Here is a 14,056-nt window from a genome sequence, read left to right as displayed (position 1 = left end):
CGGATCGCTGCTGTTCTGATGATAGTATAAACATGTTTGTTTCCAGCTGGTACAAGCGACGTGCAGCTTAATTTTATGAATACTGTATTAGCAGTGTACGCTTTCTGTTGCCAGATGTTTTGAAATAAAGAATCTGTTTTTTAAAGTAGACAGTATAAATGTAATTATCAATAATAATGCGTATAACAATAAGTATTGTGTTTTAGATTTTGATTTTTTTAGCCGATTCTTTTTATCTATTTTTCTTTTCATGTCTACAACATGACACTAAAAATATAACTAATATAATTTTTATGTACTTTACTTGCCACCAGGTTGGAAACAAATACTTTTTTTAAATATCGGCATCTGTTTTTATAAACGTTTTTTTAATTTCTTACTTTAAACCTAAAAATGACAACACATTTGCTGTAGTTGGTATTTAGCGAGAATTATAAGTTGTCTTTTTATTTAAAAAGTTTATATAACAGTTTTATTTAGGTGACTGAGAAGAAAAACGACTGTGTTGTAAAAGTTGCAGATCCCAGGACTAAACATGCTTTTTCTAAAAGATAAATATTCATTGTAGTATAAAAATAACTTTGGTTGTCAGTATTTCATGTTACAATAACTACTTTAAGCCCCAGCAGTAAACAACAACAAAAAAAACTTTATATGTAATGTATTATGAAATATATTCCTGGATTAACATAAGTCCAGCCCTGAGCAACAATTATTCAATTGGCCCTTTTTGAAAAGTTGGTAGCCCAGCCCTGGTCGAAAACATGAAATCTTTTTTTTTATTCTAATCTTAACGTTTTTGGTTGGAGCAACAACCCCAAAGCTTCGTATTTAAACCCATCTATGGTCGCAGAAGAAGAGCAAAAAGTCCCAAATCTTTGCTTTGATCAATTTGAGTGTTGGTGCCCAGTTTATGCCCACTTTGCCATCCTAATCTTTGTACTAGATCAAACATGTTGGTGCAAAAATAGATTAAAAAGGACAAACTCTTTGTTCTCACAAATTTAATTTCCGCTTCTCCCCATCTGTTTAAAAGTTTAAATACAATGGAAAATAGTTATTAACTAAAAAAACAAAAACACATCACTTGATGTTGCATTAAGAACAAATCAGTGTTTGATGTCATTACCCAGACCAAGTTGAGCATTAGGGAAGTCATTATTTATTATTTTACCCTGACGCTGATATCCGAAAGGAAATGAAGATTCAAGGTCGCGGCGTGCGTCATTTGCCTGCCAAACAGGCGGCGTAATTGCCCACCGATGAGAACACGGTGTTTATCATTTCTATCTCCGGTCACGGACAAGCTAGATATCCTGCGTTTTGGATGACGGCGGCATCGGGCCGACATTAAAAACAAAAAGTGCTTCTTCATGTTGTTGATGTGTTTTCGTTCTATTAGCGGAGGCAGGAGCCTGTTAATGAAGTTGTTTACGGTCCCTGTTGCTCCCAGAGTCGCCTTAACAGTGCCCTGCTGCCGCCGTTGAGTCAGGCCATCCAACAAGTGGAAATAAAACCGGTTATCAGCGCCTGGTTTTATGACGTCACTGCTTTTCTGCCTTCATGCTTGATTGGATTGTTTGCAAGTTGTTTGTATTTGTTGAATGATCTATAATTCGGTTTTCAGTTTCCAAAGTCTCTTCATTATGGCCTTTCTTTAAATAGTGCTCACAGTCAGGTTTTGTAAATTCAGACAAAATCGTTTTGTCAAGCCGCCACGTTTACCTTCTAGTCGCAACAACTTTCTTGAACCTGCAGATGTGTAAAGCCTGATAATTTCTTTTTCCTTTACGAACCAGAACTTCAAATAGTGATTATAATCTGGAACTTCCTCAGAACAAAATGTTGCTAAATATCTAATGCAAGTTTTGTTGTTTTAGTTTAATAGAGAACTACCTTCTGAATTTCTAGGCAGTCTGGAAAAGCAGGAATTGGATTTAAATATTTCACAGATTTGAATAAAGGTGGAAAAAGAGACATTTCCATTTGTCTGTCTGTTCATCTGTTCGTACATCCATCTACATATCCATCTGTTTCGTCTCCCTTTACGTCTATAATTTTTGTCGTAAAATTAAAAGTAAAAGATAATCTCAACCTGTATTGTCATGGAAATATTTAGCAGTTAATTGATCAAAGTCTGGGTTTCCCCCCCATGTATTATAAGCCTGGCGGGCCACCATGTTTTACTTGTTATTGCTTATTTATTTAAGTCTTTTTAAAATGTTTGCATTTTTAAGACTTTGTAGTTGGCTTTCAGGTGTTAATCTTCCAATAACACATAACTATAAAGTGAAATTTTCAAATTTCCTGTCAGCTTTAAACATTTTTTAACTCAAAATCACGACGGGCTGCTGGATGAATGACTGACCTGACACGCAACCTCCAGGTTTAGCAGGTTTTCTGGGAGAAACCTTGAAAGTTAATGTTCTAGCTCAAATAAAAACATTAAAATTTGATACACTAATTAAATTTCATTTTCACATGATGCCAAATTGGTAGATGCAAAATTTGTCTGTTGTACAAAAACAAGCATGAAGAGCTCTGATGCAACTAGAAAGTTGTATTTTTGTCTTTGCACAGTTTGACTTGAACTAGAAGCTAATTTAATCTCATGCTATAATTTATTTTTCTTTTAACCAAAACGTCAAACAGGGATTATAATCTGGAACGTCCTAAAACAGCAACATTTCTAAGTGTCTGAAGCAGTATCTTTTTCTATCACATTTATTTTTATGCTGAATTATTATTTGCAAAAATGAGCTGTATGAGTCAACTTTTAAAGTATTTTTACCGTTATAAATGTTTAGTGATATATTGCAGGGGTGGGAAAAGCCTGATTATATTTCTGGAAACATTCACTGGTGTTGTTCGGCATTGGGAAACGGCTACAGTGACGAAACAATCCGTTATGATGGTTTGCTGAATATGTGAAGATACAGTTGCAGAGCTGAGAGAGCCGACTCTGCGCTCAATACAGTTGAAAGCTGTTTACCAGAAACTGATGACTTATTCAGGAAGAATGAATCACGTTTTGTGTATTTATCTCCTTATATTTCAAACTTTAACTTCATTAGACATTGAGAGCAAAGTGGAAATAATATCAAATTCTTTGATGTGTGAAAAAACTAAGCCAATAAAGCTGATTGTGATTTATTTTTCGCTTTTAGGTCGGAATGATGCATTTAAAATGCAAAAATGTGGTCTCCACTGTGACTTTATAACAAACTTTCTATAATAAAGGCATAAAACCTGGTTCAATGTCCTAGCAAGTTGCACCTCAAGCACTTGCGTTATGTCACTTATTAACAAGCTTCTGGTCTGATATTTGCCCATTTGTCTTGTGATGGGTCAAGCTGACATAAAGTTCTTGCTTTCTGGCACAAACCAGGTTTTTAAACAAACCTGATAAGAATTTCAGTGGGATTGAGGTTCAAGCCACTTCAACAGCTTAATGTCAGCCAGCTGTGTCCAGTCCAAAACTCAGTTTCACTCCCTACTTAGGATTATTGTCAAATGAGACAACGTTTGGGCTATTTTGCCTCACATGAGGGTTAAAAAAGCAAGAACATTTTGAATGTTGAATCCAATTAGTAATTCGGGGTGAAGTTTAAAAAGGTTGTGGGTAGTTGTCCTTTTTCAAAAATGTTCCCCATTTATGGGAATACACCATTACCACTTCCAGCAAAAGACCCCACAACAATCCTGCTAGTAATTTGCTTAATTGTATGATCTAACAGAACAATCACTTAAAAAACTGGCTTTGTAAGTAACATTTAAGCATTTAAGTGTTACATACATTCAAATGTAAGTAACATTTGCAAAAATCTGTTTTCAGTGTCTCACTCTCTTTTGCCTTTACATTTAAATGTAAGTAACATTTCAATGAAATAAACTTTTAATTGAAATAAATTGTTGAGGGCTGAAAAAGTGTACATGAGGCGATAAATGACATTCAACTGAATAAAATTAGGTTTTATGAACAGATGTGTGTGAGCCGGTACAAATAGATGTGAATGTGTTGATTAAAGAAATTATTAAAAATGATTGGAGTTGTTGTGTGTTAGTTTAAGGCAGGGGCGTCAAAATCATTTTCAGTTTGGGCCATATCAAAAATCTGAATGTTCTTAAAGGGCCGGTTGTGCCAGAATATATATAAAACCAATTAAACTGTTAAAATATCAATAAATAGTTGTTCCTCCAGGATTCTGTGATTGTTTTAGTGGTTTACACTCAAAATTACAGATTTTGTGGTGCCAATATAGAAATGTTTGTCAGAGAATTTTTACTAATGTATGATGTTAAATGTGACTTTTTAGTTTACTTGTATTAATTACAGTCTATAAAATTAAGAAAGGCTGAGGCCGCAGTCACTTAAACTCAATGTTTTTGACCAATTTTGAGAAAATTTGCAGTAAAATCAGAAAACAATGTGGAGATTTGTTGATTTGGTGTGAATTTTGCAGATTTATTGATCTAATTTGGAGACTAAAGGGCCACATAAAAAGCTACAGTGAGCCAGATTTGACCCTCTGGCCTTGAGTTGGACATCTGTTGTTTAAGGTGTATTTGGAGTTTAATTAACGGTTTCTCTACAAGATGGGGTGCCAGTATTTAGGTTTTTTTTCTGAGCAGACTAACAAAATCACTATTTCCTCCTAAATTTGGAGCAATGTATTGGGATTTAAACATTTAATTCAATGTTTAAACTGCTAACCTGTCTTTTTTTCACCCAGCTCATTGAGGAATGAGGCTTCAAACAGGAGCTGTTCTGTTTATTACTTTTCTCACACTGGTTCTAACATTTCTGCCATGTATCTCCCTAAAACCTTTTTTCTTCTGGCCTTCAGTAAAAACTTTCTTTCATAAGAAGCTAAATGCTACCCTTGTCATTGCCGTGGAATTTTAATTGGCAGCCAGCGCTCCACCACGTCCCCGTTTGCCATGTTCTCTGATCCAAAGTGATCGCAACCCAAATAGTCAGAGTGCACCGTTGTTTCATCGCTGCCCTACAAGAACACTAAAAAAGGAAAATCGATCCAGAAACATTCTGGTTTGTGAAATTATTTTCTTATGGATGTAATCCAGGAGTTTCAGCTCAGAGTTATCTAAGCTTGCATAAACGGGTTGCTGTTTGTTTGGTGTTTTAAGATTCAGCTCTTTTTTTCTTTTTTTTTTTTTTTGCATTTTTGGCTGTTTATCACTCTCTTCAGCCTTTCTACTTGTCCCAACTCATGAGTCTCATATTGGCACATGGCACAGATCGCTTTATTCGCCCTCATGCTGGCAACAGTGTGTATTCTTCTTGGTCGCCTCAGAGCCTGAAGCGCCATTGGTTTGTTGTTGCAGCCCGTTTTAAAGCCTCGGGGATTGGGGGTCTCATTTTGCAGCCCTACCCCGCCTCCATTCCCACCGAAGCCTCGGCTAATGCGATAAGGAGCCAGGCATTTCTGCAGCTCTTTTGCTCGGCCTTCATGTGATCCTGCTGTACTTTGGACAAACTGCATAACAAGAGATCGGTCAGAACCCGACCGATGTCAGTGGAACCAGAGTAGGAGGACAAGAGACAACAGGTCTAAGTCGAACTGTCTTTTTAAAACTTGCATTGATTTATTGTTACTTGATGATTGTGCCAATGGAAGATAAAGCATGAAGATGCTGACAAGGCCAAACTGGAGTGGACTAATGCTGGGAAAAACACCTCCGTTCTCCTTAAACTGTTACAGCTTCAGGCCTAATTACAATAACAATCTGGGAAGTTAGCATGTATTTAAAGATTTGCATGTTTTAAAGGAAAGAATGTGAAATTCCCTCAAAAGGCCCCCCTCCTCATTCACAAAGATCAAAGTTGGCTTGGGTTGGCCCCACTCTCGTAGGTCCCCAGGGTCTCAACCCTGAAAGCATTTCTGACAAGCACACAAGAAAACAAGTCCATCTCCTTCAGTGTGGTCACTCTTTTCGTTACTATTGGAGCCTCTCGGGTTGTGAGATGGCAAATAACTTCTCAGCATCGGCTTACAGACGTGTTTTTAGTTTTACAGACAGTGCTAATGGTGGAAATTAGTGGTTTATAGCGCTTCTTTCGCATGGTCAGCTCCATTAAAGTTAGCAGAAACCCCGCTCTGTTGAATTTACTCAGTTTTCAAAACTGTAAAAGACAGAAGATATACACTTTTAAACTGATATTCACTACACAGCCCCTGGGATTGCAATCAGAAACACCAATAATGATCCTTTCAGATCAACCGTAACACTTCTTTTTTCTTTCACCTCTTAAACACAACAATGTGCTGCGATAAGAGGGCATGCGTGCTTTCAGATCATGCTGCTGGGACTACTGAAAAAAGGGGCAGAGCTAAAAGCTAAAAGGATATTTCACTGTTTCCTTTTTAATAATTTGATTCTAGTTCAACATCTAAAAGTACTCAAAAATGAACTGGATGTTTTTACTATAAACAGAGATGCTTTGAAACAATTTTAGCCTTATGAAAAGTTAAAAAACGAACATTTTAAAATCTTTAGCATTGAATGGTCTTGGAATAAGGCATGTATTAAATTGTGCTATTCACTTAAGTCCAAAATTATTCATAACACTTGTAGATTTAGTTTTAAAATTATTTCTAATGAACTAAAAAGTTTGTTTAGGCTCAAAAATAATATCAAGAAAATGGCAAAGTACTTTAAACAATTTTAATTATTTTTTTATTTTTAATTTGATTAAAAATGGGATGTTGAAAATTATTTTGACCCTTTCCAATAAGCAGTAGAAAATCTTTATTGCCATTATGCACAATATTTTGTGGTATTTCTTTTTATAATGGCATAAAAGTAACAAAAAAATACATTTAAAATTTTATTGCAGAATTTCTGGCTATAAATCTATGGTGCACACAAACTAAAACTGCTCTTAAAATAAATCTAATGAATAAAACTGAACCATTATGCCACACAAATGTTCTATGACAAATGTTTACTGAATGTAAAATCTACTTTTTATTTTAATGAAAAGATTGTCTAGATTAAATTAGGGAGTCATCTCTAATCCACTAAATGGTAAATGCACAAATTCAGAACCAAAAACCCCCACCATCCAAGCCAATAAACTTAATTTTAAATGTTCCTGCGATTGAAAATATTACATGTGAGTCCATAAGAATCTCCTAAAGTCATGGATGAGAGGAGAGATGATTAATGTACTGAGGCATGGAGCTGCTCGGCCTCATAATAACAAACCGTAATTGTTTTGACATGAGCGTGACCCCATTATTGTAGAACGCTCTGTTCTTCTCAACAGGAGCTTTCTTTTGTTTACGTCAGCCATGCATAGTAAATAGAGACCTAAACTCGGTCAATGAGTGCAGCGCAGTGAAGGCAGCGAGACTTGCTTTCATTCAGCGCCGGCTTGTTTCTGTGCGACTCTCGTGGCAGATTTTCCGTTCACAGCTTCTCCCTCTCTCGCTCTGAAGCAATAGAGAGGGTTAACGTTTGTAGCCCTCTTCCTTGGAGATGGGAGAGGCCAGTTGAATGGCTGGCTGCAGCAGCTAGTCAACACATTGGCTAAGACTGAGGGTGGATCTGCTGCTGGGTCTGTGCTGCGGCGTGGAGCGCTGGCCGAGGATCAGGAGTCTCTGCTGCGCTCCACATGTTTGTGTGCAAATATGCATGTGGGGATAGCTTTAAGAGCAGCTTTCCAAACAAATAGGAAGGGAAATAAAAGCTTCAACTTGTGTGAAGATGACTGAAAAATGAACAGTGGTTATATCATTTGTTTTTACAGCCGCGTCGCCCCACTGTTCCCCCCTTCGCCGCCCTCTCATGTTGCCATTCTCCTCTTTCTGCTGCTCTCCACACACACACCCACACACACACACATTCCTGCAGCTCTTCATGCTCCCCTCAGATAGTGGACGAGGACACTGTGTTGTTTTCTTCTTCTAATGGACAAATGATGAGTCTGTTTATGACACGTCCCTACTGTCTGCTGACACCACTTTTTTAAAAACATAAAATTAGTTTCTTACACTTTTATTGTCTCAAAGACACCTGTATGTATGGTTTGACCTGTTGTCCGTCTCTGACCTCAATGACTGGCGGCCCCTCCACACACATACACACACGCGCACAAACACATGCTGGCTAACGGATTTAATCTGGCTTTGATGGACGAGAGGTTAATCTCCAGCGTTCAAGTTAGTCGGTGAATCCTTCATCTACGCTCGCACAATTTGTCCTCACCTACTGGCCCTGAAGACATTTTAAATATACAAAATAGATCAATAAAACTACAGAAACAACGAATAAAATGAATTATGAAAAGACTGTACACAAAATTGTCCTTCAAAAAAGGGCTTGTGAGACCAATACATCAGATTGAAGACTTTTATCATCTATGGATTAGTAGAAAAAGAGAGAGAAAAGATGAAAAACTATAAATCATGTTAATGGAATTTTTTATTTTAATTCATCATTCAATTAACTGATTTATAAGATCTTAAAATTTTGAAAAATCTCAAAACTCCTAATTTTAGACCTTAAATATCTGAAATAAAAGCAGATGATTTTTTTTGTCACATTTAAGTTTTTCAGATCTTCAAACAAATTTTTAAATCAAGCAAAGACACAAAAACGGTCATTATGTCAGGATTTCATCTATAAGGGGGAAGAAGACAATCACAACCAACCTGACAGCATGTGACCAGATAATTCTAATTCTACTAAATCATATATTCACTGAAATTACCCACATTGTTTTTGGATCAGTCTTGTTAGCCACACTCAGGCCTGATTATCTCCAGATTTGTAGAAGAAATCATCTGCAAAGTAGGATGAAGTTTCTTAAAGGTTTGTGGCCTCTAGCTACGCCAAAACTGTTTGTTCAACAAAAGCATCAACAATTCTCAATAAATTAGAAAATATGATAAAATACAGTTGGTGTGTGCAGTTTAGTGAAACAAATCTCATTTATTTATGTGATTACAAATGGGAATGTTTCTCAAGAGCATTATTTATGTTTGCTGGGCTATAACTGCTGTGTAATTATATTATAACCTACAAACTTCTTGTAGCTTATAAATTATGGAGTACTTGTACTGTCTGTCGCCCAGCCTGACTCTGAGAGCCACAATTTGTCCCTGGGTCACTTTGGACACCTCTGCTTTAAATACTGTTTGCAGTTTGTTCTGACTGACCACCAGTGTTCTGGATAAGTATGTTTCTTTAATGACCAGTGGTGGACCCCTGCTGTCTGGGGTCCAGCACTGGTACGCTTGTTGCCACGTGACAGATGATCCTCTGCCTTATGCTGTGTCAGAGATTTCTCTCCTGTTGAAAGAAAGATCTCACTGTGTAACATTTCTATGATTGTCGTTTAAACAAAAAAAATAACACATTCACATTTATGGCCTGCAAGATCTAAAATCTCCCCTTGACCTGCTCCGTCTAAACTGAATGTCTCTTCCCTCTCCACGCAGTGTGTCCTATTAACTGCACACACCGAGCCTGCACCAAGGATGACGACTGCTGCCACTACCAGTGTCTGGGCGGCTGCCTGAGGCCCAATTCGCCCAGGCACTGCGTGGCCTGCCGCGGCCTCCTGCACGAGGACAGCTGTGTGGAGCGCTGCCCAGAAAACTACTTCACCTACAAGGGCTGGCGCTGCGTCTCCCTCGCCTTCTGCCAGGATCTGCACAACAGGTGCAAGCAGGAAAAGAGCTCTGACTGCTACGAATACGTCATCCACAACGGTGCCTGCATCCCGGAGTGTCCCTCTGGCTACTCGATAGGCAACTCCTCCACGTAAGTGGACACTCGAAACGGTCTGATGGCTGCTTGATGGCCTGCAGGAAAGATGTTTAATCAGTGAAGTGTGCGTTGTATGCTGCTTTAGAATAGATTTTATTTTGCATCTTTGCTCCGTAACTCTGTTGTTTTAAGTCAAAATTTGTGCTTTTTCTTTTTTACATCACTTGTGTTTGATGTGCAATCGAAAAGAATAGAAGTGGGGCAAAAAAATTCAAAATATATCAATGAAATATGGAAAAAATAGAAGGAAAAAAATGAAAGAAAATTGGAAAAAAGTTTGAGAAGATGCAATGAAAGATGGATAAAAGTCAAGGATAGAAAAAACGAAGAAATTGCAAAACAAGAAAAGATGACAAGAAAATGATAGGATGATTAGAGAAGTAAACAGTCAGGTGAATAATATTTTTTTAAAAGGCAGCAAATATTTAATAATATTTCACTAATATTTTCACAGCTTTATTAACTGAAAGGGTGAACCAGAGAACAAAAGAGGAAGAAAAGAAATAAGGAAAAGAATTTAAAAAAATTAATGAAAGATGGATGAAAGTCAAGAAAGAATGAAGCAAAAAAAGTAAAGATGGCAAGAAAATCACTGATGGAACCACTGAAAAAGAAAACCAAAGATTATCAGGTTGAGAAGAGTACTGTAATTTGTATTTCCCATATTTATATTTTTTGAAAGATTGTTTTAACTGTATTTTAACTGCAAGAACAGTGCAGAGAACAAAAGAGAAGATGGAATGAAAAATAAACGTGAGTAAAGAAAACGACAAATAGAAAAACAGCAAAAGAAAGGAAATTGGAAAAACAATGAAAAATGCAATGAAACAGATGAAAATCCAGAAAAGACAGGAATAGGTTTGATTGTAAAACAAGGCTGGATGACAAGAAAATGGTTGAATGAAAGACTGAAAAACAAAAACAAAGATGCCAAAAGAAATCTGGAAAGAAAGACAAAAGGAACAGAAGGGTGCAAAACTACAAGGGAAAATAAGAGATAACAAGAAAAGGTAGGAAAGGAAAGATGGAAGAAAGAAACATTGAAACTCATTCGTTTGTGTTGTTTGCGCCATACAGCGTTCTGACTACGCTTGGCGTCGATCCACCCCCAAATCAGTGAAGTCTGCACAGTGTTGTTAGAAATTTCTTGAACTTTGACCTTGATGACGCAAAATTACACAGCCAATAGCGTGAGTGCACCAGTGTCAACGCTGCGGACTGATCTGAGGGTCGGCGGTCAGCGTGGAAACGGATCCTCTCCTCTCTTTTAGTAACAGAGATCTCTCCATTTGTTGGTTTTAGGATGAAAAAAAATGTATCACCAATCTGAAACAAAGCCATCATGCTTTTATTTTGAAAACTGCTCCTTTTGTGCTCTGCTGTAGAAAACAAGGCTCACCTCCGACTCCCACACTGAGCTCATATCACTTTCGTGTTTAATATTTAATTTTCCATTTTTAGAAAGAGCAGAAAAACACCTCAAAAGGAATTTTAAAAACCTTATTAAAGCTTAAAGTTCCTTAAAAGTCTTGAATCAGTTTATGGTAAAATTTATATTAAGTAGGGCCAGAACTCTTAAAGAGATAGTTACAATTAGTTTAATAGATTTTTATTTATTTGTAAATACAAAGTTTTACATAGAAAAGTCCTGAACTGGAACCTTTATATAATGTGTTTCTGGTACATCTGTCAATCTGACGCACAAGTGACGTCTGCAAACAGCAGTGATGAACGACAAATCCACGTTTCTTCCCCCAACAGGGCTTCATTTTTGCTTCAAAACACAATTTGATGAAATGTTGGAAAATACTATTTCTGTGTGAAAATTGTGGAAAAAAATTTGTTTGTCAACGAAACTATTTAAGCCTAAAATAGCTTCTAAATGCTTAGCATGATTAGCATCCACAGTTTACATTTCTAGATAAGTATTTTCCCAAAGATGATCAGGGGTTCCTGAAATACTTGAAAGACTAATTTTTACAAATTTGATGGTTGAATAACAGAAAAACAATAAGTATCTTTGTTGTTGAACTTATATGTCTATTTATTCAGTAATTTAGCAGCTAAAAGGGTTTTGGAATTGAAAACGTTGTTTATTTTGTTAATATAAACTATAAACTCCAGCTTCATGTTTGTAACAGAAGGACCTGAAAGTCCCCACATCGCTGGCATCACCTTGTTTGTTTTTGCACACAGAAACCAACAGTGAGGTCAGAGCGCTGCAGCAGTGCAGGAAGGGTGGCACATCTGCGTTTCTGACTCAGTGTTTCTCATTTTGGTGTCGCTCTCTGGTCTGCAGGTGTCTGCACTGCAGAGATCGAGTGGTATGCAAATGCAGCTACTGAGACGTGAAGGCTGCTTTCACTGGATCAGTCGTTTGTAGCCTGTTATGTTTAGACATTTGTCCTCGCATTGCAGTGAGGAGTCACGCTGACATGTTTGGGGGTTTTATTTCTGTTGTGAGAGCCAGTTTGTCAGCGGCTGAAAACCAGAGTTTCTACCTGAGAGGAAAATGAAGAAGTTTGATTTAAGGATTCACCTGGTGGGAATAAATATGGGAAACTTTTAAAACTTATAAAACCTTTTTCTGTGGTATTGTTCATAAGATCCATCCATCCATCCACCCACCCTCCCATCCTTCCATCAATCCATCCATTACTATGTTCATAAATCTGTCATAAATTACTATTTAATTTTATTTATACCAAAAATCCCAAAACAATTATTGACATCAGAATTCCTGAAATCAGAATCTGGGAAAATCTGAAATTTTGACCTAAAAGAAAATCAGTGTTAATTCTGTAAATCATGAATGTTTTGACACCAGCAGAACGTGACAGGCGCTGAGGGATTACCGTCCATTTACTCTGACTACAGTCTTAGTTTGGTCTTCTGGCTCTTTGCAGGAGTTAGAAAGGTTTGTTAATGAGCTGATTGCAGCGGCAAAGTCCAGACAGGCCGTCGCTCAGAGCTGTGACGAGGAAAGGCCGTTGTGCTCTGGTTGTTTGTGACGTTATGTGTGTTTAACCTTTATTAATCCACAGAGGATTTGCAGGGTACATAATCTCCCATTTGAACAGTGTGCACCTTCACGTCTAAAAAGTCACACGGCGCTTATTCACACCTGACAAACAGCTGAGAGCAGATGGAGCACCGGTGCAGCCTTTCTTCAGACAGAAAAGATGCTCATTCTTTTCAGCTTTGAGCTTTTGAAGCATAAAGCCAATCTTTGGATAAAAAATTTAATAGTAACCCATAAATATATGTTGGGTAAAGCCTCTTTTAATGATAAGATATCAAACTAAAGTGTTTGTTTAGTTTATTTTTGCCAGTTTTTGGAGATAAGCTATAGATTTTTTGCTGTCTCCAGAATAAAACCACTCAAAATCGAGCATAGGTAGCCGCTCTGGGTAGATTTGCTCTCGCTTTGCCAGGGAAATGAATCAACAAAGCCTGCACATCTGAACCTCTAGGCTACTGTCGACCTGTAGTGAACCCATTTGGACTCATAGCCTCGGCTTTTCGCACTGTGACTGTCTCTGTTCCCCTTTTTGGCTTGCTGTTAGGACGAGCGGTGCTCTCCCCGCAGTCAGTAAAAGTGCAGATGTGGCACCAGAGAGTAAGGAAAAAAGCAAAAAAGGGTCAAGACAGTTCAGTGAAGTTATGCACTAAGTAAATAAACGATGCTCAGAGCTTGCTATGTGGAAGATAGAAACGCTCATTTCCCCTCGAGGCGCCTGGCGTTTTTTTAAGAATTTCGTCACATGAGCTGCTTGTTTTGCTGTTGGAAACTGTTTGTTAATCTGATCTACTGTTACAACATCGCTACGGCTCGCGGCGTGTCGCAGATCAGCTGCTGCTCACTTTCATTGTTGCAACAACTTTTGCTTTGTAGACATGTTGCATTAACCATTTACCAATATTTTATCAATCTTCAGCCACATTAATTTCCCTTTGGGACAAATAAGGTATTTTTGAATTAGATTTTTTTTTTTTAAATTGAACTGAATCCAGTGTTTTTGGCCATTTTCAAGTAAAAATCTTTTTTTTACTACTTTTAGCTTCACCCATTTCAAATTCTGAAAAAAAACAACAAAAAAACAAATCTCCTATCAAGCACATTTTGCTGTCCAAATATTAATTGGTTAATCCAAAACATTGTCAACAGATCAATCCTACACTTTATTGATAAGTCGGGCGGAAAGAGTTTTTCACGCTGATGCAGATTCATCTTTTACTACAAATGATGAAGCATTCA

At 37.3% G+C, this 14,056-nt stretch overlaps 1 protein-coding gene across 2 annotated transcripts in view; it reads left to right on the top strand.

Annotated features, from left to right (window-relative positions):
* Positions 1–14,056, top strand: part of insra (insulin receptor a) — a 58,982-nt gene that overhangs the window by 22,792 nt on the left and 22,134 nt on the right. For both annotated transcript variants that reach the window (XR_003595902.1, XM_028020536.1), the window contains exon 3: positions 9,468–9,792. Coding sequence is in view for 1 of the 2 variants with exons in the window: in XM_028020536.1 (XP_027876337.1) it covers positions 9,468–9,792 (325 nt within the window). In the remaining variant the exon portion in view is untranslated. The remainder of the gene's footprint in view (positions 1–9,467; positions 9,793–14,056) is intronic.

This window comes from Xiphophorus couchianus, chromosome 6 (assembly GCF_001444195.1).
Source record: "Xiphophorus couchianus chromosome 6, X_couchianus-1.0, whole genome shotgun sequence".
Classification (NCBI taxonomy): domain Eukaryota; kingdom Metazoa; phylum Chordata; class Actinopteri; order Cyprinodontiformes; family Poeciliidae; genus Xiphophorus; species Xiphophorus couchianus.
This window is presented reverse-complemented; position numbering and strand designations above follow the sequence as displayed.